Raw genomic sequence first — 27,912 nt, 5'->3', positions numbered from 1 at the left:
AAGATCCCTGATATGACGTGGCCAAAGCATTCCACATCTCCTTAGCAGTCCCTTTGCTAACAACGTGACACACCACGTGATCCTTGACTCCATCCAGGATCATCCTCTTGGTCTTTGCCATCTCAGATCTGCACTTCTTCAGCGGATCTACATCTGTAGGGACAACCACCATGCTGTCGACGTATGTCGTGAGGGCATGCTCATCTAGAAGGAAAGACATTCTAGCCTTCCATATGACGTAGTTGGATGCTCTGTCCAACCTGTCCTGATCCCTCAAGCCATTGGTTGCCATATTTGCCAAAAATGTCGAAAATCTCCTCTCTGCTTCTCACTGCTACTGCTCAGCCAATGAGAAAACGGACTTCTCGGCGGGAAGTCTGCTGAGGAAAAGTTACCTCAAGGTGCTTCTCTTCTCTCGTCTAATGTTTTTCAGCCCAACAATCTGCTTTTTGAAAATCTCCGTCCCACCAGCTCTATCACGCTGAAGCTTCAACGTTGCTCCCTCTGCCTCGGGAAAAATTTGAACTAGAATTCCTCTCCGTTGACTCACTTTGAGAGAGACTCCCTTGAAAATCTTCCCTCTTGGCTTGGAACTGCGTCAGCCCTCTGGGGTTTCGAACTGCTGCCTCTTGCAGCTTTTCCGAATTCCCTTCTTCTGCTCAACGCTGGATCTACTAGCTCTGCTCTTTTTGCTTCATCTGCAACTCTGATACCATGTGAAAATTCCACAACAGGAATCCCTACTGTAGCAATTGATGATATTACTCCTATTTGTTAAATTCCTTTAAACAAATTATTTGTAGTTTCCTACGGCAAATATCGTAATACATACACTGCAACCTTCACTTAATTAAATTATATGCAGAAGCAAGAGACTGAGCAAGAAAGAAAATACAACACAATTGACACCATTATTTTTGGACAAATGTCCGCGGAAAAACCCAATGCTTGGAAACCGGTGCAACAGTTTTGAGAGTTTATTATTATTAAGTAGTAGTTTCTGAATACAACTCTGAATTCCCTGCTAGCAATCTAGTTACAGAGAAATACAACTGGCAGAGAAGAATTGTGAGATTACCTCACTCTACCTGGCAAATCACAGTTGATCTGGTAGATGAATCCACTGTCCTTGGCTACAACTGTGCTGCCCCTTCACAGTAACTGCATGGATCTCTCTTAGGCTCTGTGTTAGCTCTGCATTGGGTCTCCGTGCCTCCTAGAGCTTTGACGTCAACCCTCCTGGTTGATCCAACAACTCCTCGACAAATTTCGGACTTCTGCTGGATGACAACTTTGCCTTTGCGCTGGCCTTTCTAGCTTTGCGTCAAGCACTGCGTGGGCCCTCCTGGCCCAGTGTCAGTCCTTGCTAGGTCTGTGCTGCCTCCACAAGTGCTTTTCTGCTTCTCTGCTGAGTATTCGGGGTCATGGAGAAGATACTCCAACCCAACTATCCCTGCCCCTCAATTGCAAGAAATCTACTCAATCATAAATTCCTCCTGAGAACTTCTAACTTCAGAAATTCGATCTCTTGATATCTCGGTGTGTTTTCCAAATGACCCTCAAGCCCCTTCTTATATCTTTCTGTTGGACAACCAACAACCTAAATTAACTTCTAATCAAAGGCTCAAATTCTTTTGGATTGATCTCCGTCTTCTTCTAGAAGTTACACCCACAAATAGATTAATACCCATTAATATTTTAATTTTCCTAAGTTTAGACTTAGGAACTCCATTAAAAATATTAATTATTTTAATAAAATCGTTCCTGGGTGGAATTTCCCAAAAGGATTTTTGGTTTCTTCGGAATACATGTGCCCAAGCCTTCCTGCAGAATTTGAGGCCTAGAGCACATCCGATGCTACCCCAAATAAACATTGATCACTACGACGAGAGATCCTCATAATGTAGGATTGAACAACTTCTCCTTTGTTCATCTTAATTTCCTTGTGTTGATCTTTCAAGGTGATGATCTCATTCAAGTTGTTGATTTCATACATGCTGACTATCTTGTCATACATATCTTTAGACTTTCTTAAATTCCCAACATATGCAAGTAAATGATCTTGTGAACTAGCACTATAATTTTCTTTGCTTTGGACTCACCTTTCTTGTATCTGTTCTTGAGGGAAGCGAAAGCATTTTCTGGAGGCTCGAGCTTCCTTCTTTGGATGTATTCCAGCACATCATTGTTGTCGGCTATGATCTCCAATCTGACTTTCCATGCGGCAAAGTTTGATGCATCACCCAACTTTTCATGCTCCTTGAAGGTAGAGGATGACATCTTGACCTTGACTAGGCAATCTAGTTTTTGAAAGAGAGGGCTTCAATGCTTGTCTTCTTTTGGGCTTGTCCTTCACCTCAACTCTGATACCATGTTAAATTTTCTGATTGTTCTATGCTGTATCAGTTACTTTAGGCCAATTTATTTTTTCATTAACAATGCATCCAGTGATTAGCAGTGTAATCAATCGTAAACGTAACTGCAGAAAGAACAATACATGCAGTGACAAAGAAGACAACAACACAACCATAGGAGACAGTAGATTGGTCCAAGACCAGGGAAAAGCCCCACAAGGGGGAAACCCTTTCAATCTCCTTCTTTGATAGTTCGTCATTAAAAGATTTCAGTTGAGAGTATAATGAGCCCAATACATATGTTTGCAGTGGATACCAATAAATTGGATCTACAGATCTGTACAACAGCAGAGAGAAACCCAGATCCACCAGATCACTGAAGTCAATTGAAGCCAAGATGTCAAGCCCTAGATCTGAACCTTGGACACTCTCATCAAAACTGTTTGTGTGCGTCCGAAACTCCCTGGACGCTCTCGTGGACACTTTGTGACTGCTTAGACGCTCTTAGGAAGATTTTGTGCATGCGTTTGGGGTGAAACACACCAAAAACTCTTGGACGCTCCCTTATTGTTGCTATGCGTGGGTCTCAGACAGCTTGGATGCTCTCTAGACCACTCTGTGCAAGCATCCGAGGACTAATGTAGTCAGATCTGACTCCGAACCCCCTGGACGTTCTCATAAGCCTGTCTGCCAGCCTCTAGGGTTCTCTGGATGCTGTCTTGTCCACTTTGTGCTAGCGACCAGGGACTAAAATGCCTTGTTCTGTGCCAGTGTCTAGAACCCAGAAAACCCTAACTCAGAGCGAACCTCACGCCTGTGATTTCGGACCCTTGTGCGAACTCCTTCTATCGAACTTGTGCGAACCAAGACAAAAGAGAAGAATAAAAAATGGCTTGATCAATGTGATGAAATGAACTTGAGGTCGCTTCTATTTATAGGCTTTCCTGAGGGTTCACTTGGGGTTAAGGTTGACCCAAGATGTTACCCATGTGGTTAGGGCCGACCCATTCCATAATATATTTATGAATAAAATAATTCAAAACTTAACTTCCGCGTGGCCAAATTGGGTGATCTTTAGGTCGATTTTGGTCCTCTCGAAAAGAGGAATTTAATGCAAGCATCATCTCGGTTATCTGAGCTGTCCAATGTGGAATTTTATCGTAGTTGCAAAAATTAACAAGTTTGAGGTGATTGTCGTAGTCATCCCAAGGCGGGGCATGGTGTGTACGAATTGAGATCTGTGGCTGGAAATCTCCAAATGAAGAGTGCTAAGCATCATTGTTTTTGATATTTAAGAAAGGTAAGAGATTGAGCCTCTCAAATGTCAATATATGCAGTGATAGCATCCTCTAATTTCGTAGTAAAGGGGCACCTAAAAATGAGGTTTGTCTCTATCTTTGGCTCATGTAGGTGGCACATTTGGCAGATCCTATGTGCCCATGATATATGGTGGTCTGTATCTATCTGGAGTCTATGATAACCAACTTGGAACTATTCCAAAAGGATTTAAGTGAATGCATCCAATTTCTATATGTGTGAGGGAGGTAGATTATGACGCCATCCTGCAACTCTAAAATGTGCTCTAGGCAAAAGGACATCTTCAAGCCTATCTTGTCGGCGGTGAGGTATAAGTGACTTGAATGTACAATCTATGATATCATAGTTAGACAATGATGCCAAACGACCTGAATGTACAATCTATAGATATCATACCCAGACGATGATGCCATCACGGACATCAAAAAAGTGCTCTAGGTAGAAGGACATCTTTGAGCCTAGCTCGTTGGTGGTGAGGTCCAAGTGACCTGAATGTACAATCTATAAATATCTCAACTTGAAGGGGGAAGGTGACACGGGTGGGAGGTTCTCCTGGAATATCATTAAAGGTGGTGTGAGAGAACATGGTTTGAGGGTCAAGGTCAACCGAAATGGTATTGGATCAAGGAAAAAGGGCATGCCAAAAGGATTTATAGGAATGGTGAATGGCATTACAAAGTTCTCATGTCCTTTGGGAGAGAAATGCTCATATTTCATTGCAAGGAAGGTTATAGTATGTTTTGCAGAGGTCATGGGGGAAAGATGGATCATGTGTCACTGTGAGATGGAGCTATTTGTGGAAAAATTTGCATTCATCATCGAATCACTGATTCATGGGATGGGAGTCAGGGTTAGTTTTACGGGTGTGATGATGAGTAGAATGGGGGTTGTTTCCACGAGGGTCAAGGAAAGTATCTTATCCTTGGTTGTGGTCATGTTTAATGACCTAAAGTTGGAAATGGGGGGAAGCAACTCCTTAAAGTGTGTAGTGTAAGATGTAGTGTAATCCCTATCGAAAAGGAAGGTGGTGTGGTGGCGTGGCGGGGAGGGTTGAGGAGTGGGGGAAGGGGGGAAATTGAGATGTGATGAAAATATGTGAAAAGGTCCGGATTGGCCAAGACATAGTCAACCACACTAGCCCCTCATTGCAGATCCTTTGTTGCAGGCTCTGAAAGAATTTCCATATATGCTAAAACCATCTGGGAACTGTGCATCAGGAAGCCAGGTAGGAAAATAATTGAGCCCCACACTATCCAGTTTGTTGGCAAGGCGACTGAGTTGATGATAGGGCGTACTTATGTTGGCATATACACAGTCCCTGGAAATTTAGTCGTCTCTGTCCAGATAGGTAACATCCTTGTTCCTAATGTCTTAGTTGACCTTGGAGCGACGATCAATGTGATGAATCAACAACCCATGGAACAACTTGGGCTGACTCACATTCGTCCTACACCCACTGTCCTAAAATTGGCTGGTCAATCTAAAATCAAGTTGGAGGGTGTTCTGGACGATGTGATTGTCTCGATTGACTCATGTGAGTACCCCGCAGACTTCATTGTCCTTCAACCTAAAAATCCTATCGGGGGGCATTTTTTGATTTTGGGACGACCATGGCTTGCCATGGTTGAAGGTTATATTGGTTGCTGCTCTGGCGATACGTTTATTTCACATGGGGACTCAAGGAAGAAGGTCACCCTTTACCCACCTGCTAGATCCATTTAGGAGCTTTGTGACACTCTATGGTTAGACGATAGTAGTAGTGATGAGGAAACTTTGTTTCTCCTCATTATAGATTAAGTACATCAATTTACAAAGTGTACTGAGGAGAGTTAGCCTATTTTCTTGTCAATTCGGACATTATTTAAAGTTCTAGACTATTTTGTCATATTTTTAGTCCAAGTTTTCAAGATAGTTGCGATCTGCAAACCTTGTCATGTCTACAGAGCTTAGTAGCCACCACAAACACTCACAAGCCTGATGTTGCACTTGTTGAGGTGAGTCTGGGAAAATCCCTATACATTGATCTAGCACTCAAACCATCTCAAAGAGAGCACGTGATAAAAATGCTGCAAGATCACCTTGGTGCGTTCCCCTGGAGCTACGAAGACATGAAAGGTATCCCTCTTGATTCTTGCACTCACCATATCTATATTTAGGAAGGAGCTCAGCTTGTTTGCCAGTTTCAGTTCTGAATGAACCCTGCGCTCCGGGACATTGTAAAGGAAGAGCTTCAAAGGCTCTTGGATGTCGGCTTCATCTACTTGATTTCCTATAGCCGATGGGTCTCCCCATTTGTAGTTGTCCCGAAGAAAGATGGGAGGTGGCGAATCCGTGTTGACTATTGAGAATTATATAAGGCCACCCTCTAAGATTCCCTCTCACTCCCTTTCATCGATCAAGTACTGGATTCTTTAGCGGGATAGAAGTACTTCTCTTTTCTGGATGGCTTTAGTGGTTACAACCAAATACAGATTGAGCCGGAAGATCAGGTTAACACTTCTTTTACATGTCCATGGGGAACATTCTCCTATCAGGTGCTTCCCTTTGGATTGTGCAATGCCGCTACTACCTTTCAACAAGAAATTTTGGCTGTCTTTGCTGATCTCGATTGTGTCAAGGTTTACATGGATGATTTCTCCGTATTTGGTGATTCTTTTCAAGAAGCCCTTCAGAATTTGAAGAAGGTATAGATCAGGTGCCAAGAGGCTTGCCTCGCTTTAAGTAATAAGAAATGTAGACTATTGTGTAAAGCAGGGGTAGTCCTTGGACACCTCATTTCCAATGAGGGTATATTACTATATACGTAGACCCTGCTAAGGTTGAGATCATTATACACCTGCTGGTGCCCAAATCTCAAAGGGAAGTGAGAGGTTTTCTTTGACATGTGGGATATTACCAGAGGTTCATCAAGCATTTCTCTAGGATAGCTTCTCCTCTTTTTCGGTTGTTAGCTAAAGACATTGATTTCTCTTGGACTGATGCTTGCCAAGACACTTTTGAGGGATTAAAGGAAAACTAATTAAGGCCCCTGTCTTGAGGGGACCTAATTGGTCCCTTCCATTTTGCATCTCCTCTGATGCCTCAAATATTGCTTTTGGCGCAGCCTTAGGACAAGAAGAAAATAAGTTGTCTTATGCTATATATTTTGCCAATAAACATTTGTCACCTACTGAGTTAAATTATTCGGTAACAGAAAATAAATTTTTAGTTGTAGTTTTTGCTATCAATAGATTCAAGCACTACATAACAATGTATGAAGTATTTGTTCACACTGGTCACTGTAATAAAGTAAGCGGTAGGGTTACTAGGTGGTGGTTGTTATTGCAGGAATTTAATATTACTATTATTGATAGACTTGGTAAATATAATGTTGTAGCTGACTATCTCTCTAGATTAGAAAATCCAGGTCAAGTGATTCCTGTAGATGATTCATTTCCCAATGAACATTTATTTTCTATTTCGACTAACTCACCATGCTTTCAGAGATAGCAAATTATATTGTTACAGTGAAGACACCACCTCACCTATCTGCTAGGGAAAGATAGAGAATTGTTAGAAACAAAGCTTTATACTCCTAGATTCAAGGAGTACTCTTGTACACTAGACCTGAGTTTGATAGCTTAAAAGTAGCCCACGATGAACCTTGCGGGCGCCATTTCGCAAACAAAAGAAAATCATACAAAGCCCTTCGTGCAGGCTATTTTTGGCCTTCTCTTTTCAAGGTGCCAAACAGTACATTAGCTGATGCGATAGTTGTCAGCGAATGGGCTGACTTGTGCAAGCTGAAGAAATGCCTTTGCTTCTGCAGGTAATTGTTGATTTGGGGTAGCATCGGATGTGCTCTAGCCATGAAATTTGGTGGAGAGGCTAAAGCACGTGAGGTTTCCAAGACGCAGAAATGGTTTGGGGAAATTCTGCCCAGTGAAGGAGATACTAAGATAATTAATATTTTTAATGGGTTCTTAAGTCTAAACTTAGGAAAATAAAAATATTAATGGGTATTAATATAAAACTGGGTTAGAAGGTTCTAAATGACATGGATCAAGCAAAATCTAATCTTAGCTGTTGATTAGAGATGTAATCTCGGCTGTTGAAGACTCAACATAAAAAGTATAAGAGGAGGCTTGAGGGTCAGTTGGAGATACACCAGAGTGATCAGTCAGTTCGATTTTCTAGAGCAGGGTTTGCTAAGAGAAATCAAACCAGTGATCAGAGTTGTAGCGAGGCGTAGTGAGTACAAGGTAGAGAGGCAGAGATAGTGCTGGGAGACCAGTGCAGAGGTAGACGCAGAGCAGCAGGAGCCAGGCGGAGGCCAGCGGTGAGTGACGCAGAGGTTGCAGAAGTGACATAGAGGGCCAGAGAGGCTGCGCAGAGCCTCAACGGGCTGACGTAGAGGGTTTCAGGTTGATGCAGAGGCCAGGAGGGCCGACGCAGTGCTTCAGGGCCGAGAACAAGTACAAAGAGTAGGGACACCCCCCAAAGGTTGGGGTGCGCCAACCCAAATCGAGAGGAAGATTTTGTGACACTCGAGGAAGATTTTCCTAAATGTTTGCTAACTTTTGTTGCTATTTTTAAAGATTATATTAGTTCTCAGGGTGTAAAAATTAGTGCTAATAGGTAGGAAATTTGAAAGCACATCCAACTTGTTTCAAACCTGAAACTGGTTGCTGCCATTTATAGGCCATGTTAATTTTCTAACCACAGTAAATGATTAATTATTTTCTAGTAAATTTTCTTGCTGATTGTCAAATTTAAATTTCAGCTTTAACTATCAAATAAATAAACAAAACAACGGAAACAAAACAACCAATTTCCACAGAAAAATACATAGAAATCTATGCCCTTCAAAATTTTCCTTTCATTTAATAAATTTTGAGACATACAAGGGCTCCGTTACTGGGAAAAATAGCCAGCTCAACATACAATTTAACTATGGTAAAATTCTAGGAATAAACTGGGCACCTGTACAAGCTTTAGGGCCCTCCCAAAAATTTCTGAATCACCCGCAAACCACTTGCTGCTTGCTGATGTGACCCGTACGGTCTGTACAACCTCTCCAACCTGCTGTACAACCACACTGCTGATCAAATCTGTCCTGGCCTGTTGTATGGCGTGATCTATGCCAACCTGCTCAATCTGCCCATGTACAGCCATGGCATCCACAGTTGGATGATTTCCCTTGTTGCTACACACTTTTGTTGTCTTCTTCTGGCTGCTGCACATTTGGATGAATGTCCTTCACCCAATTACTGAGATCTTCACTTATCTCATTGTGTCTCGTGCTCGATAATGTGCCTTCTCCCTCAGCCTAGTTTTCTTTTATAAATTTGAGTTATGACTAAATCCAGAACCTAATCTCCAAATTGATTAATGGTTGAGATTAGATCTCAACTTCATTTGATATCAACGGTTGAGATTATCTAATTCATTAATGCGAATAACCCTTGCATTTTATTAGATTAAACTCACTTTTTTTTTAATAAAAGGAAATTACTTTAATAATGAAAATAATTGCTAATGTTAAAGGGTAGTTAGGTGGCTTCCATACATCTAGACACTTAGACCCATGCATAATTACCTGCCTGAGCTACAATCATCAACAAGGTGTTGATGGTAATTAATGTTTTTATAACTCCAAACATTTCTTCATATTGTTTAGCATAATCTAAGTAATTAGTATATCTGTAAGTTTTTAAAGATGAATGTATGTGTATTTATTATGTTTATATAGATTGCTAAAGGATGATGTATTTTAACTTTATTCTTTTTAAGTCCAATTGATAACGATGTTGGAAGTTAGAACATTTGTGAGGAAAAGTTATGCGCTTCTCTCAAATTGACACTGGATTCTTTTTGTTTGTTTTGTTTTACATGTGTTTTCAAACGATTTCTTGCAGTGCGCCTTTGACCTCAACACCTGTTTGGGCTAGAGATTTCAGTTCTTCAGAAGAGCTTGTCACAGAATTTTGTAGAGAGTGTCGAATTGTTCGAAAGGGTAAGCAACATGGTATTAAATTTGTCAGATCTTGCTGACAACAAATAATTCTCGGTGCCACTAGTTTGTGCTTGTTTCAGATTGCTGTCTTTAAGAAGCAGAGTTATTCAATGTGTTTGAATTCTTGTTCTTCCAGTGCTTCTAATTGTTTGACTCATTGATGTAGCTTTATCTTTGAATATTTGATCTTGTTTACCAGGTTTGGCTGGTGATTTGAAAAAGGCAATGAAGGATGGAAAACCTATTATAATTGAGGTGAGAAAGGGCGACTTGTACAATGTTGTAGAAATTTCGAGAATCGGGCTTTTGATGCAATTTTGAAATTTGACATCATTTATTTGATGTTTCCTAGAGCTATTCCCTATGAATTTTCACCCTTAGTGCTGATTTGAAATATTCAAAATTTCAAATACAACAGCTAATTTTCAATTCACTTCAACCGAAATCACTTGGAAACTCAAGAATAAATAGCATACTTCAATACCGACAAGATACAGTCATTAGGGCACACTTCTCAATTATATAACAGATCTGTAGTAACTTATCATAGTGGATTATAACAGTGGCAAATCAGCTCCTTTATCTTCTAGATTTGTGTTAAATCACTTAACCAGTTCAGCTCTATACCATGTCAAATCAGCATGAACAACAAGGGCCAAAATTTACTAAATCATGAAGATAACATAAGGTGAAAATCAAATCTTCAAGTACACAATATTTGGACAGCTGGAAACTTCATATATATATATATATATATGAAATACAAGTACATACCACAACTTTATCACAAAGTTGGTACAAGTCAAGCTCCCCATACCCTAGATATGGTAACCATAAGAGAACCCTAGCCACCAACTCCTCTTAGCTAGGAATCACTTCCAACCAAAGCAAGTCACTCCACCAAAGATCCTCTACATGCTAGCAGCAACATCAACAGGTCCTCCTTGCGACAAACATCGAGTTTGTATCCCACAAGCTTAACATTATCATTGTTGTCTTCCTTAAGGTTTACAAATCCTAGCCATGTTACATCACACATGCACATGGCAAAACGACTCTAGTGCTAGGCTCTAAATCTACATGTTCATCCTAGGGTTTGAGTCTTCAAAGCCTAGGTCCTCAAGTCTTGCATCAGCACAAGCACCAATGCCTCCATTGAACAAGGATACTATAACTTAGTCTGTCCATGAACTTGCCCTAGCCCCTCATACTGTAAGATCAAGGCTACAAAATTATACAAGGTCTTAGCTCTAGTTGTTACACCTTACATCAGGGTAGAAACTCTAGCACTAGAGCAACAGCCACAATAGCCATTATCGTCTTGAATGTTATGTTCTTTTGCAGGGTTTACATGCATAACCCAAGCCCTAGTGTCTCACAAGAGCAATCTTTCCAAGAACATCAAAGATTTCTCTCTATCTTTGTCTCTCTTCTTGTCTTCTCCTAGGGTTTTCTCATGAACCCTATTGTCTTGCTACTTGTTACAACTCATATTGTATGAGGTTCAACATTGTGATTTTCATGACATTGATGAAGATTTGTTGTTGGTTAGTGTTGAGAAATCTATAGGGCAATGATTAGAGTGATTTCTCTTTCTTTGATAATTGCTTGTGATGTCTTTTTACTTATCTTACTTATTAGCTTATGTTATTATTATTATTATGTTTTTGTATCATCAAACAACTACCAAAAACAAGAAGAACAAGAACAGAAAATATAAGCTGCAAGCCAAAGGCAAAACCTCTCCACTTGAGACGAAAACCCACAAATCCCTTCTCTTTCTTATAGATTCTTCAATTGATGAATTCCAAGACCTTTAGACCAATACCAAGTCCAACCTTTCCGGATGATGTGCTTTCCTTGTTCAAGTCAAACCCAATCAAATCTCTTCCAGTAGCACAACTTCGATCTCAAGTTGCAGAATTTCGCCTTCACTGCAGACCTGAAAATTTCGGCCCTTCTGCAGTCGTTGATGCCACACATGTGATCTTCTTTTAGTCTCCCATGGCTTCCTAAGACCTTCGCTTGGCTTTCTCTGACTTCTGGAGCTTGAGGATGGCGTCTTGTGACTTTCGCTTAACCTTCTTGCCCTCTGTTCTTGAAGATCGAACTTGTAGAGGAAAACCCTAGATTTGCTGCAGAAACCCTAGCCTTCCTTTGCAAGTGAGAGAAAAATAGCCCAAAACCAAGTCTTCTTTGTCCTCTTCCTTCTTCCTCCTTCGCTTGGATGAGTGAGAGATGCATGTGCTTCAAGGAGGCTTGTTTCCTCCTTTATATAGGCTTCTCAAAGGTGGACATGGCTCCTCAAATTAAGCTGACAAGCCAGCTGCCAGGCCGACACGACCTTGGAGGGTATTTTGACACTTTAAAGGACAAAAATATTTTTTTTACAAGTTATGATGTGCCGGAAGGGGTCTTCAACTTATGACAATGACTCTTTTGACTTCTTAACCTAGGACAAACTGTAGAAGCACTCAATGGGTGCTTGACCTATAAAATAAAAGACCTTGAGCATGAAACCCATGCTCCAATAATAATAATACATTTTTTTCTTTCATTTTACAATTTACAAGAATCAAAAATACATTTCATATTTATGGAGACCGAACCTAGCTACACATTTTTCTTCCTCTTGTTCAAACACTGTTAAGTTATGGTATGTTCTATGCTTATAACAGTTTACTTCTTTCCCTTATTATATTCCAAAGATTAGCAATCACACGTACATAAAGTAAAGTGCAGATAGAACATTAAATGATCGACAAAAAACAAGCCAAGACAAGAGACACAAGATGTGGCGGCTAGCCAGGGACAAACCCCACAATGTGTGGGGAAACCCTTTGATCAAATCTTCTTTTATCTTCAATAATTCAGCAGAGAGAAATAGTACAATAAATCTAATTCATATCAGCAGTAGCAAACCCTAGATCAGCAGCATCAGCGTTAGCGGCTTCATTATCAAACTAGGGCAGACCATATCTCACAAACCGACTGTCGGATTGACTTCATTCCACCACCAAAAGTTTTGGCTTCCAGAGGAGGTTCAGATGAACCTACAACGCAGTTCAGATGAGGAGATATTCTACGCCACACAGGTCAATCTTTACTTCTGCAGTTGCAGCTTCAGTTTCAGCAGTTTCCGGCTTCAAACTAGGCCAGTCGATATCTTGCAAACCGTTCATCGGATTGACTTCATTCCACCACCAAAAGTTGCGGCTTTCAAAGGAGGTTCAGATGAACCTACAACGCAGTTCAGATGAGGAGATATTCTAGGCCATGCAAGTCAATCTTTACTTCTGCAGTTATAGCTTCAGTTTCAGCAGTTTCCGGCTTCAAACTAGGGCAGTCGATATCTTGCAAACCGTTCATCGGATTGACTTCATTCCACCACCAAAAGTTGCGGTTTTCAGAGGAGGTTCAGATGAACCTACATCGCAGTTCAGATGAGGAGATCTTTTAGGCCATGCAAGTCAATCTTTACTTCTGTAGTTACAGCTTCAAATTCAACAGCTTCCGGCTTCACATGTGTGAGAGAGAGACCCATTTCAGCGCAGTAGAGAAGAGACTCATTTCTGCGTAGTAGAGAGAGAGAGATGTGATGAGATGAGTGAGTCCAAATAAAGAAAAGTCCTCTTATATTTATACACAACGTTGGTGGGTGAATAGATGCGACTGTTGGGCTTCTGAGCCTACATGACTTGTAGGTCGGCTTGATAATAATTCCATAATCAAAATAAATTCATATCTCCATGAATACTTATCGGAATCGGATGATCTTTATATCAATCCTACACCTCATGACGAGAGGAATCTAATAAAAATATTATCAGCCATGAATAAGATGACCTACATGAAGTTTTGCCCTGGTTGCCAATTTTAACACTCCCTCTCAACCATGGAGAACTTCATCTGCAATCTGTCTATCGGTCGTTACTATTCATCCATCAAATGCACTGCCCTATACAGCCTGACCCTTGGCCTGCTCTGCTCTATTCTGCCTGTTCTGCTTTGTCTTGTTCTGCCCTGCATTGATCTGTACTATTTTGCTCTGTTTTGCTCTGCTCTTGCATTGTTCTGTTCTGCTCTGCTTTTGTCCGAATTATGAAGAAGAAGAAATGATCGAGGATGTATCATACTGACTCAAAGTCAGTCTGAGAGTATGTACCACTGGTTCCAGACCAGACTCAACCAACCCGTAGTCAGCGTCATAGCGAGTACAACTCCACTGGTCCTAGACCAGTATCATCCTCCACTGACTCAAAGTCAGTCTCAGCGTGCGTACCACTGGTCCCAGACCAGTATCATTGATCCCAGATCAATGGAGGTCATCCTAGCGTAGGGAGTACGGTAGATACAACGATGCATCCATCGGTACTACTATGGTCCCTAACTTCATTTCTGTGCTCATTGATCAGATGAGAGGTACTTCCCATGAGTCCTAGACTGCATGGGTTGGATGCCTCGATAGGAGAACTAATCAATCCTGTCCTCACAGGAGAACACATCAATCTTGCTACAATCGCTGTGGAGAACACATCAATCCAGGCCTCACAGGAGAACTAATCATCCTGCTACACAGGAGAGCGAATCATCCTATTCCACAAGAGAGCGAATCATCTTGTCCCACAAGAGAGCGAATCATCTTGTTCCAGTGTGCACCACCAGGGGAGGGTGAGTCACCCTGTGGTCATATGTTGCTCCAGTAGGAACCGTAAGCCCTCAGAGCTCCCAGAGCTCAATGTATGCAACATGTAGGACCCTTGTACAAAGGTTTCTTGCCGACTCCAAGTCATTTGGGAAAATCACAGGTTAGATCTTTTCTCGGGGCTTTGACAAGGTGTATCAACCTGTACATCATCTTAATGTGATGGAGCTTCCTTGCTCATCGACTTACCATATCCCAGATGATGTCTATCTGTTGGAGCAATTGACGAATACGGGATTCCTCAATAATCGAATCCCACCTCTGGTTGTTACAGAGAATCACAGTGGTATCCAATGTAAATCCAAACAGCTCACTGAAGAGCTTTCGCAACCAGACTACCTCACACGAGGTTATGCTAGCAACAATATATCCTGCTTCGGCGGTGCTCAAAGCCACCGACTTCTGCTTCCGGCTCATCCAGGATATCGAAGCAGATCCTAAGGTGAAACAGTACCCGGAAGTGCTCGTACGGTCCACCACACTGCCTGCCCAATCAACATCAGTATATCCAGGTAGTCTCACATCTCCAAAAGTGTATCTTAATCCTTGAGAGATTGTGTCCTGAAGACATCTCAGAAGATTCCTGGCATCAATCTAGTGAGGCTCAACCAAATATGAGCTCACAATGTTAACTGCAAAACATATGTTCGGACGGAGGTTCACCAAGAACATCAATGCGAATGAGTTTCTGAAACTGAGAGGGATTTCCTAAGTCTGGTCCGACATCACTACCTTATAACTTCGAAAAGTTAAGATCCTCGAGGTAGTCACAGGCTTGCAGTGCATCATACCGAATCTTTCCAATATCTTTACCACATATTTTCCTTGAGATAGGAAAATTTCCCTTGGCTTCTGCCCCACTTCAAGTCCTTGGTCTTTCATTTCAAATTCAGAAGCCATCTCCCTCTTACATTTGTGAATGAGAGGGTTTGCACCTGTTAGAAAGAGGTCATCCACATACAACACCAGTATGAGAGGCTTGTCATCTTCAACCTTAAAGTAAAGGTTAGGATCAACTTCACTACTAGTGAATCCCAGCTTCATCAAGTAGCTATCGATCCTCTCATACCATGCTCGGGGTGCTTGCTTCAGCCCATAGAGAGCCTTTTTCAACCTGCATACATGAGATTTTCAATCATAAATCTCAAATCCTTCAGGTTGCTCCACATAGACCTCTTCTTTGATAAAACCATGCAAGAACGCGGTCTTAACATCCATCTGATGTAGGTTCCATCCTTGTGAAGCCACAAGGGCTATGATCAAGCGGATGGTCGTATATCTGGCAACAGGTGCAAATATCATAGTCTATACCTCCCTTCTGGGATAAACCACGAGCAACAAAATGAACCTTATACTTTTCCATACTTCCATTTGCTGCATGCTTTATCTTGTAAAGCCATTTTGAAGTAACAATTGTCTTGTCCAGGGTTTGGGAACTACTTCCCAGACATCATTCTCCATAATAGACTCATATTTTATGGTCATAGCATCCTTCCATAGTTAATGCTTGATGACATCTAAGAATGATGAAGGTTCATTTTGTATGATCGTGCTCATGATGGTCAGGTATCCCTGATACCTGTTAAGTTTCTTACTTTGATGGAAGGTTCCTCAGGGTGCAGCATGTCCTTCAGCATCATCAAGTATCCCCCTAAGCCATGAAGGCATCTTCCTAGAAGAGGAAGGCTCATGTGGATGAGTATCAATCGGATCCATGGGTTCTTCTACATCAGGCATTGATTCATCATCATTTTCTTTCGGTTCCCTGGTGTCGGCTTCTTGAGAGCTACTCAAAGTCAACAGATTGTCCACCTTGCTGAGAGCCATATCTTTGTCAAAGGTGACATCATGACTAATCATGACTTCCGTTTGACCGGTGGTGAACATTTCTTCAGGAGTTTAGGAACCCAATGCTTGATGAGGGCATCGATTTTGTACATATACGGCGGTGATTGTAGTTTCAGCCCATAGAAACTTTGGAAGTATTTTATCATGTAGCATGGCCCGGACAACTTCCATCATCGTGTGGTTCTTCCTTCCCACCACACCATTATGCTCAGGAGTATGTGGTGTAGTAGTCTCCCTCTTAATGCTAACCTCAGGTATGCCTGAGTAAACCAATTGTAATATATTGGAGGTCTTGCTTTGGCTTGAGGGGAATGGTCCCCTTTTGAGCTTTCCTTTGGCACATCCCGGACATACACCTTCCTTCTCTACTTGGAATTCGGGCATCCCTGTTACCATCTGTCTTACATCGGGTAGAGCTTTGTAATGAAGGTGGGCAAACCTCCGATGCCAAAGTTCGGACTAAAGAGTTGTGTCACAAGACATGACACTTAGCAGACTTCCATCGACCTGATATAATGAATGAACACTAAACCCAAGAGTAAAGGCATCTTTAACATTATTTTTCCATATACATACCTTGCCATTGCTGAAGGTTACCTTGTAGCGTCTGTCTTCCATTGCCAAGATGGACACTAGGTTCCTTTTGAGGTCAGGTGCATTTAATACATCCTAGAATTTCTAGCCTTCTTGAATGCTTGTCCTCTTCCTTGATTCCCAGCTCTCCTCTTACCTTAGCTGTTGAATTTGTCATTCCTTTGAGTGCCATCAGAGGGATTTCGAGTTGCACCACTGCATACTGTACCATGCTTCTCTAATCATGATTATCATCATGCTGCCCATGTCCATGATTTTAACCATCATAATGCTGTTCAAACTAGTGTGCATCATCATCATGCTATCCTATATGTCCATGATCTCATGTTGCCCTTTATGTCCATGATCTCGTTCATCATGATGCTCATGATCTCATACATAGTGACTTGCTTTATCGCAAATGTAACATCGTCATTTTCTTCTAGCCTTAGGTCTAGCCTTTCCTTTTGATTTAGTCCCGGAATTATTTCTTTTCTTTGCATGAGAAGAAAAGGCAGCAGGAGGACCTTTAGCCATGGGCATTTCTTGCACTTCTTCCCTTGTTTCTTCTTGAATGCATCTAGCCATTAATTCCTCGAAACCAGGAATTACATTATAGTTCAAAAGAGTAGTCCTGAACCCATACCATTCAAATGGCAATCCTCCAAGAGTTGTGAGTGCCATTTCTCTGTCAGTAATAGTTTCCCCAATAGATAGGAGATCCTTCTTGATCTCGGTGATTCTTAAGAAGTATGTTTGCATACTTTCATCTTTACCCTTCTTGATTTCCCTTAGCTTATTTCTAAGAAACAAAACTTGATTTGCATCATTAACTTTAAATAAACTCACCAGTCTATCGTAGATTTCCTTGGAGGTGTCCAGTTCAGAGATGTAGGCCACCAAGTGCTTGTCGATAGAGTCCCGGATGATCTTCTATTGTTTTGACTTCTTCATTTTTTCATTTGTTCCAGGCAGCAGCGGATGCATTTGATGGATGCTCAACAATATTGCCTCTCACATGATCCAACACTCCTTGATTTTCAAGGGTTAGATCGATAGACATCTTCCATCCGTGATAGTCAACTTTCTCACGGAGCTTGTCTTCAGTAGGAAAGAGTGTTGAGGACCCCATAGTTCTTTTAGGATAGCCTTTCCAATATTCTCTTCGATGATTGCTCTTGCTCTTGCTTGGGCTTTGTCTTCACCTCAGCTCTGATACCATGTTAAGTTATGGTATGTTCTATGCTGATAACAGTTTACTTCTTTTCCTTATTATATTCCAAAGATTAGCAATCACACGTACATAAAGTAAAGTGCAGATAGAACATTAAACGATCGACAGAAAACAAGCCAAGACAAGAGACACAAGATGTGGCGGCTAGCCAGGGACAAACCTCACAATGTGTGGGGAAACCCTTTGATCAAATCTTCTTTTATCTTCAATAATTCAGCAGAGAGAAATAGTACAATAAATCTGATTCATATCAGCAGTAGCAAACCCTAGATCAGCAGCATCAGCATTAGCGGCTTCATTATCAAACTAGGGCAGACCATATCTCACAAACCGACTGTCGGATTGACTTCATTCCACCACCAAAAGTTTCGGCTTCCAGAGGAGGTTTAGATGAACCTACATCGCAGTTCAGATGAGGAGATATTCTAGGCCACGTAGGTCAATCTTTACTTCTGCAGTTGCAGCTTCAGTTTCAGCAGTTTCCGGCTTCAAACTAGGGCAGTCGATATCTTGCAAACCGTTCATCGGATTGACTTCTTTCCACCACCAAAAGTTGCGGCTTCCAAAGGAGGTTCAGATGAACCTACAACGCAGTTCAGATGAGGAGATATTCTAGGCCACGCAAGTCAATCTTTACTTCTGCAGTTACAGCTTCAGTTTCCGCAGTTTCCGGCTTCAAACTAGGGCAGTCGATATCTTGCAAATCATTCATCGGATTGACTTCATTCCACCACCAAAAGTTGCGGCTTTCAGAGGAGGTTTAGATGAACCTTCAGCGCAGTTCAGATGAGGAGATCTTTTAGGCCACGCAAGCCAATCTTTACTTCTGCAGTTACAGCTTCAAATTCAACAGCTTCCGGCTTCACATGTGTGAGAGAGAGACCCATTTCAGCGCAGTAGAGAAGAGACTCATTTCTACGTAGTAGAGAGAGAGAGAGATGCGATGAGATGAGTGAGTCCAAATGAGGAAAAGTCCTCTTATATTTATACACAACGTTGGTGGGTAAATAGATGCGACTGTTGGGCTTCTGAGCCTACATGAGTTGTAGGTCGGCTTGATAATAATTCCATAATCAAAATAAATTCATATCTCCATGAATACTTATCGGAATCGGATGATCTTTATATCAATCCTACACCTCTCGATGAGAGGAATCTAATAAAAATATTATCAGCCATGAATAAGATGACCCACATGAAGTTTTGCCGTGGTTGCCAATTTTAACACTCCCTCTCAACCATGGAGAACTTCATCTGCAATCTGTCTATCAGTCGTTACTATTCATCCATCAAATGCACTGCCCTGTACAGCCTGACGCTTGGCCTGCTCTGCTCTATTTTGCCTGTTCTGCTTTGTCTTGTTCTGCCCTGCACTGATCTGTACTATTTTGCTTTGTTCTGCTCTGCTCTTGCATTGTTCTGTTCTGCTCTGCTTTTGTCCGAATTATGAAGAAGAAGAAATGATCGAGGATGTATCATACTGACTCAAAGTCAGTCTGAGAGTATGTACCACTGGTCCCAGACCAGACTCAACCAACTCGTAGTCAGCGTCATAGCGAGTACAACTCCACTGGTCCTAGACCAATATCATCCTCCACTGACTCAAAGTCAGTCTCAGCATGCGTACCACTGGTCCTAGACCAGTCTCAGCCGACCCGAAGTTAGCTTCATAGTAAGTACCACTGGTCCCAGACCAGTCTCAGCCGACCCGAAGTTAGCTTCATAGTAAGTACCACTCCTACCACTGGTCCCAGACCAGTATCGCAGTCTCAGAGAGTGTACCACTAGTCCCAGACCAGTCTCAACCAACCCGAAGTCAGGTCATAGTATGTACCACTCTCACTGGTCCCAGACCAGTATTGCACTGACACGAAGTCAATCTCGGAGTATGTACCACTGGTCCCAGACCAGTCTCAACCGACCCGAAGTCAGCGTCATAGTATGGTACAACTCCTACCACTGGTCCCAGACCAGTATCGCAGTCTCAGAGAGTGTACCACTGGTCCCAGACCAGTCTCAACCGACCCGAAGTCAGCATCATAGTATGTACCACTCTCACTGGTCCCAGACCAGTACTGCACTGACACGAAGTCAGTCTCGGAGTATGTACCACTGGTCCCAGACCAGTCTCAACCGACTCGAAGTCAGCGTCATAGTATGGTACAACTCCTATCACTGGTCCCAGACCAGTATCGCAGTCTCAGAGAGTGTACCACTGGTCCTAGACCAGTCTCAACTGACCCGAAGTCAGCGTCATAGAATGTACCACTCTCATTGGTCCCAGACCAGCACTGCACTGACACGAAGTCAGTCTCGGAGTATGTACCACTAGTCCCAGACCAGTCTCAACCGACCCGAAGTCAGCGTCATAGTATGGTACAACTCCTACCACTGGTCCCAAACCAGTATCATTGATCCCAGATCAATGGAGGTCATCCTAGTGTAGGGAGTACGGTAGATACAACGATGCGTCCATCGGTACTACTATGGTCCCTAACTTCATTTCCGTGCTCATTGATCAGATGAGAGGTACTTCCCATGAGTCCCAGACTGCTTGGGTAGGATGCCTCGACAGGAGAACTAATCAATCCTGTCCTCACAGGAGAACACATCAATCTTGCTACAATCGCCGTGGAGAACACATCAATCCAGGCTGCCATGGAGAACACATCAATCCAGGCCTCACAGGAGAACTAATCATCCTGCTACACAGGAGAGCGAATCATCCTGTTCCACAAGAGAGCGAATCATCTTGTCCCACAAGAGAGCGAATCATCTTGTTTCAGTGTGCACCACCAGGGGAGGGTGAGTCACCCTGTGGTCATATGTTGCTCCAGTAGGAACCGCAAGCCCTGAGAGCTCCCAGAGCTCAATGTATGCAACATGCAGGACCCTTGTACAAAGGTTTCTTGCCGACTCCAAGTCATTTGGGAAAATCACAGGTTAGATCTTTCCTCGGGGCTTTGACAAGGTGTATCAACCTGTACATCATCTTAATGTGATGGAGCTTCCTTACTCATCGACTTACCATATCCCAGATGATGTCTATCTGTTGGAGCAATTGACGAATATGGGATTCCTTAATAATCGAATCCCACCTCTGGTTGTTACAGAGAATCACAGTGGTATCCAATGTAAATCCAAACAGCTCACTGAAGAGCTTTCGCAACCAGATTGCCTCACACGAGGTTATGCTAGCAACAATATATCCTGCTTCGGCGGTGCTCAAAGCCACCGACTTCTGCTTCCTGCTCATCCAGGATATCGAAGCAGATCCCAAGGTGAAATAGTATCCGGAAGTGCTCTTACGGTCCACCACACTGCCTGCCCAATCAACATCAGTATATCCAAGTAGTCTCACATCTCCGGCAGTGTATCTTAATCCATGAGAGATTGTGTCCTGAAGACATCTCAGAAGATTCCTGGCATCAATCCAGTGAGGCTCAACCAAATATGAGCTCACAATGTTAACTGCAAAACATATGTTCGGACGGAGGTTCACCAAGAACGTCAATGCGAATGAGTTTTTGAAACTCAGAGGCATTTCCCAAGTCTGGTCCGACATCACTACCTTATAACTTCTAAAAGTTAAGATCCTCGAGGTAGTCACAGGCTTGCAGTCCATCATACCGAATCTTTCCAATATCTTTACCACATATTTTCCTTGAGATAGGAAAATTTCCCTTGGCTTCTGGCACATTTTAAGTCCTTGGTCCTTCATTTCAAATTCAGAAGCCATCTCCCTCTTACATTTGTGAATGAGAGGGTTTGCACCTGTTAGAAAGAGGTCATCCACATACAACACCAGTATGAGAGGCTTGTCATCTTCAACCTTAAAGTAAAGGTTAGGATTAGCTTCACTCCTAGTGAATCCCAACTTCATCAAGTAGCTATCGATCCTCTCATACCATGCTCGGGGTGCTTGCTTCAGCCCATAGAGAGCCTTCTTCAACCTGCATACATGAGATTTTCAATCATAAATCTCAAATCCTTCAGGTTGCTCCACATAGACCTCTTCTTTGATAGAACCATGCAAGAACGCGGTCTTAACATCCATCTGATGTAGGTTCCATCCTTGTGAAGCCACAAGGGCTATGATCAAGCGGATGGTCGTATATCTGGCAACAGGTGCAAATATCATAGTTTATACCTCCCTTCTGGGATAAACCACGAGCAACAAAATGAACCTTATACTTTTCCATACTTCCATTTGCTGCATGCTTTATCTTGTAAAGCCATTTTGAAGTAACAATTGTCTTGTCCAGGGTCTGGGAACTACTTCCCAAACATCATTCTCCATAATAGACTCATATTCTATGGTCATAGCATCCTTCCATAGTTAATGCTTGATGACATCTGAGAATGATGAAGGTTCATTTTGTATGATCGTGCTCATGATGGTGAGGTATCCCTGATACCTGTTAAGTTTTTTACTTTGATGGAAGGTTCCTCAGGGTGCAGCATGTCCTTCAGCATCATCAAGTATCCCCCTAAGCCATGAAGGCCTCTTCCTAGAAGAGGAAGGCTCATGTGGATGAGGATCAATCGGATCCATGGGTTCTTCTACAGCAGGCATTGATTCATCATCCTTTTCTTTCGGTTCCCTGGTGTCGGCTTCTTGAGAGCTACTCAAAGTCAGCAGATTGTCCACCTTGCTGAGAGCCATATCTTTGTCAAAGGTGACATCATGACTAATCACGACTTCCCTTTGACCGGTGGTGAACATTTCTTCAGGAGTTTAGGAACCCAATGCTTGATGAGGGCATCGATTTTGTACATATACGGCGGTGATTGTAGTTTCAGCCCATAGAAACTTTGGAAGTCTTTGATCATGTAGCATGGCCCGGACAGCTTCCATCATCGTGTGGTTCTTCCTTCCCACCACACCATTATGCTCAGGAGTATGTGGTGTAGTAGTCTCCCTCTTAATGCTAACCTCAGGTATGCCTGAGTAAACCAATTGTAATATATTGGAGGTCTTGCTTTGGCTTGAGGGGAATGGTCCCCTTTTGAGCTTTCCTTTGGCACATCCTGGACATACACCTTCTTTCTCTACTTGGAATTCGGGCATCCCTGTTACCATCTGTCTTACATTGGGTAGAGCTTTGTAATGAAGGTGGGCAAACCTCCGATGCCAAAGTTCGGACTAAAGAGTTGTGTCACAAGACATGACACTTAGCAGACTTCCATCGACCTGATATAATGAATGAACACTAAACCCAAGAGTAAAGGCATCTTTAACATTATTTTTCCTCTTCCTTGATTCCTAGCTCTCCTCTTACCTTAGCTGTTGAATTTGTCATTCCTTTGATTGCCATTAGAGGGATTTCGAGTTGCACCACTGCATACTGTACCATGCTTCTCTAATCATGATTATCATCATGCTGCCCATGTCCATGATTTTATCCATCATAATGCTGCTCAAACTAGTGTGCATCATCATCATGCTATCCTATATGTCCATGATCTCGTTCATCATGATGCTCATGATCTCATACATAGTGACTTGTTTTATCGCAAATGTAACATTGTCATTTTCTTCTAGCCTTAGGTCCATCCTTTCCTTTTGATTTAGTCCCGGAATTATTTCTTTTGTTTGCATGAGAAGAAAAGGCAGCAGGAGGACCTTTAGGCATGGGCATTTCTTGCACTTCTTCCCTTGTTTCTTCTTGAATGCATCTAGCCATTAATTCCTCGAAACCAGGGATTACATTATAGTTCAAAAGGGTAGTCCTGAACACATTTCATTCAAATGGCAATCCTCCAAGAGTTGTGAGTGCCATTTCTCTGTCAGTAATAGTTTCCCCAATAGATAGGAGATCGTTCTTGATCTTGGTGATTCTTAAGAAGTATGCTTGCATACTTTCATCTTTACCCTTCTTGATTTCCCTTAGCTTATTTCTAAGAAACAAAACTTGATTTGCATCATTAACTTCAAATAAACTCACCAGTTTATCGTAGATTTCCTTGGAGGTGTCCAGTTCAGAGATGTAGGCCACCAAGTGCTTGTCGATAGAGTCCTGGATGATCTTCTATTGTTTTGACTTCTCCATTTTTTCATTTCTTCCAGGCAGCAGCGGATGCATTTGATGGAGGCTCAACAATATTGCCTCTCACATGATCCAACACTCCTTGATTTTCAAGGGTTAGATCGATAGACATCTTCCATCCGTGATAGTCAGCTTTCTCACGGAGCTTGTCTTAAGCAGGAAAGAGTGTTGAGGACCCCATAGTTCTTTTAGGATAGCCTTGCCAATATTCTTTTCGATGATTGCTCTTGCTCTTGCTTGGGCTTTGTCTTCACCTCAGCTCTGATACCATGTTAAGTTATGGTATGTTCTATGCTTATAATAGTTTACTTCTTTTCCTTATTATATTCCAAAGATTAGCGATCACACGTACATAAAGTAAAGTGCAGATAGAACATTAAACGATCGACAGAAAGCAAGCCAAGACAAGAGACACAAGATGTGGCGGCTAGCCAGGGACAAATCACACAATGTGTGGGGAAACCCTTTGATCGAATCTTCTTTTATCTTCAACAATTCAACAGAGAGAAATAGTACAATAAATCTGATTCATATCAGCAGTAGCAAACCCTAGATCAGAAGCATCAGCATTAGCGGCTTCATTATCAAACTAGGGCAGACCATATCTCACAAACCGACTGTCGGATTGACTTCATTCCGCCACCAAAAGTTTCAGTTTCCAGAGGAGGTTCAGATGAACCTACAACGCAGTTCAGATTAGGAGATATTCTAGGCCACGCAGGTCAATCTTTACTTCTGCAGTTGCAGCTTCAGTTTCAGCAGTTTTCGGCTTCAAACTAGGGCAGTCGATATCTTGCAAACCGTTCATCGGATTGACTTCATTCCACCACCAAAAGTTGCGGCTTTCAACGGAGGTTCAGATGAACCTACACCGCAGTTCAGATGAAGAGATATTCTAGGCCACGCAAGTCAATCTTTACTTCTGCAGTTACAGCTTCAGTTTCAGCAGTTTCCGGCTTCAAACTACGGCAGTTGATATCTTGCAAACCGTTCATCGGATTGACTTCATTCCACCACCAAAAGTTGCGGCTTTCAAAGGAGGTTCAGATGAACCTACATCGTAGTTCAGATGAGGAGATCTCCTAGGCCACGCAACTCAATCTTTACTTCTGCAGTTACAGCTTCAAATTCAACAGCGTCCGGCTTCACATGTGTGAGAGAGACCCATTTCAGCGCAGTAGAGAAGAGACTCATTTCTGCATAGTATAGAGAGAGAGAGATGTGATGAGATGAGTGAGTCCAAATGAGGAAAAGTCCTCTTATATTTATACACAACGTTGGTGGGTGAATAGATGCAACTGTTGGGCTTCTGAGCCTACATGAGTTGTAGGTCGGCTTGATAATAATTCCATAATCAAAATAAATTCATATTTCCATGAATACTTATCGGAATCGGATGATCTTTATATCAATCCTACACCTCTCGACGAGAGGAATCTAATAAAAATATTATCAGCCATGAATAAGATGACCCACATGAAGTTTTGCCCTGGTTGCCAATTTTAACAAACACATTGTGATGGTAGCACACCTTTTCATAAGGAGGACATTTATGCATCCATTATATCCTTTGTTTGAGACAAAGCTTTGTTGAGTTATGCTCATTTTTAAAATGATGAATCCCTTGATGATTCGAACAAGATAGAGCTTCTAGAGAAGACCTTGGATGAACAAAAACTTGCAACTACCTCCACTAGCTTACGTGATAAAAAATATGATAGCCAAGAAGAAGATCATGTTGGCAGTATTTTTGTGATTAGGAGACATGGATGTAGGTTGCTGGTTTATTCATGGAGATCCTATCTATGACATGAATAGCGAAAGATTGATTTAGCAAAATATGAATTTGAACTTTCCCTTTCCAATCAGCATTGGGAGCCACTTCATTAAGCATGAATAGGACATTGTAGATCTAATTTCTCTTGGTCTTGGTCCCTTGGACAGCGAAAAGATGTTGAGATATGTGACGCATATCTTATTGTTGATCAACATCCCAATCTCCTCATCAATGGCGGGGATCTGTATCGACAGAAGGAGCATTATGATCACATCATACATGCAGAAAATTTCCAGCCATTAATGTCTTCAGCTTATACGCTTTATTATATGTACAACAATTTAGAAGAAGGATGTGTTTTCGCAGTTTAAATATGTTTGGACAGCAGTCTTTGGTGTATTGCAGAAATATCCAGCTTTCAAAAAGAGGGCATTGACCGATAAATCATGAGTTGTTTTGTTTTTTCAAATTTGATTTTTTGTAGCACACATCATGTGAAGATTTGATAAAGCACAGCCTAAGGAGGGCAATACATTTTATGTGGGTTAATTTTGCAGCCCTTCTAACCCTTGGCCATTGAGGCTATGACAAGGTTATGGAAGCAATGCTGTAGCATTATATCAGCCTTTGCAAAGGCATATTGTAGTGCATGATTGTGATTTAAGTTTGATGATGGCCTGCCCTATTCATATGCTAGAGGTGATGATTATGTTAGTCCTATCCAATTGTCTACATTGAATAGAACAAGCATGTAGTAGCACACAACTTGGCGTAATCTTGGTGTTTTGTTCTATCTTTAGGAGCTCACTATAGTTTCTGTAGCATCAAAGGTGTTCTAGTCTCGAAATTTTGTGGAGAGGCTGAAACACATGAGATCTCCATAACCCATAATTCGCTTCTGGAAATTCCACCTAGAAGTGTCTTAATAGATTATTAGTCCATTTTTAATTATTTCCTAAGTCTAAACTTAGAGAAAGGGGTTAATTAATCAAAATTAATTGAGATAAGGTGAGAATTCTCTAGAAACTCACAGATTGACTCCGGTATGATCTTAGCCCTTGATTAAGTTTTAATCTTGGCCATTCGTGCTCCAACAAAGGATTATAAGAAGTCGATGGGTAGATGGAGAAAACAATTGAGGGGTTCGATTTCCTTGGCAGTTTGATTTCCAGAGAGCAACAATAGTTGTTGGAAAGCCAGAGAAGGAAGCAAAATGAGTGAGGGGTAGAGATAGTGAGGCCAGAGGAAGCTCTCCAGATCCAGTTGTTGATTTGGGGTAGCATCGGATGTGCTCTAGCCACGAAATTTGGTGGAGAGGTTGGGGCACATGAGATCTCCAATACCTAGAAAGGGTTTGGGTAGATTCTAAATAGATCAGGAGATATTAAAATAATTAATATTCTTAATGAAGTCCCTAAGTCTAAACTTAGGGAAAATAAAATATTAATGTTTATTAATATGAATCTGTGTTAGAATGGTCCAAAAGACATGGATCAAGCCAGATCTAATCTTAGTCGTTGATTAGGGAATTAATCTCGGCCGTTGAGATGTCAACAAGAAAAATATAAGAGGAGGCTTGAGGGTCACTTGGAGAACACACCAGAGTGATCAGTCATTCTATTCTCTAGAGTGGGGTTGCTAAGAAAGGTAGAATTAGTGATATAGCATGGTCATTAGGTCCAACACTATGATGATGAGTGCAACATGGTGCAGCATGGTGCAGACGAGATGCAACACGATGATAGGTGAAGGAGTCACCTTGGAGAATCAGTTGAAGCAGCATGTCTTCAACTGATCTCATGTAGAGATGATCTATTCTCTTATCTAGAAAGTCAAACTATTGACTTCTGTTGTAAATGTACTATCTCTCTCTCTCTCTCTCTCTCTCTCTCTCTCTCTTTGCTGAACTATTGAAGAACATAGAAGAAGAATTGATCAAGGGTTTCCCCACATTGGGGTTTGTCCTTGGCTAGCGCCACATCTTGTATCCTCGTCTTGGCTTGTCTTCTGTGATTTATGTTTATGTTCTATCTGCAGTTTACTTTAATGTTGATGTGAT

General features: G+C 41.8%; 1 protein-coding gene across 2 annotated transcripts in view; it reads left to right on the top strand.

The window, feature by feature from the left end:
* Positions 1-27,912, top strand: part of LOC149185131 (P-loop containing nucleoside triphosphate hydrolases superfamily protein) — a 358,944-nt gene that overhangs the window by 134,080 nt on the left and 196,952 nt on the right. For both annotated transcript variants that reach the window (XM_089417775.1, XM_089417774.1), the window contains exons 8-9: positions 9,569-9,666; positions 9,866-9,921. In XM_089417775.1, coding sequence (XP_089273901.1) covers positions 9,569-9,666; positions 9,866-9,921 — 154 coding nt within the window. The remainder of the gene's footprint in view (positions 1-9,568; positions 9,667-9,865; positions 9,922-27,912) is intronic.

The sequence above is a fragment of the Pinus tabuliformis genome, chromosome 3_2 (assembly GCF_031772625.1).
Source record: "Pinus tabuliformis cultivar Carrire ecotype Pingquan chromosome 3_2, CPIR1, whole genome shotgun sequence".
In the NCBI taxonomy this organism is placed as follows: domain Eukaryota; kingdom Viridiplantae; phylum Streptophyta; class Pinopsida; order Pinales; family Pinaceae; genus Pinus; species Pinus tabuliformis.
The sequence above is the reverse complement of the archived record's forward strand: the minus strand, read 5'-3'. Positions and strand labels throughout refer to the sequence as shown.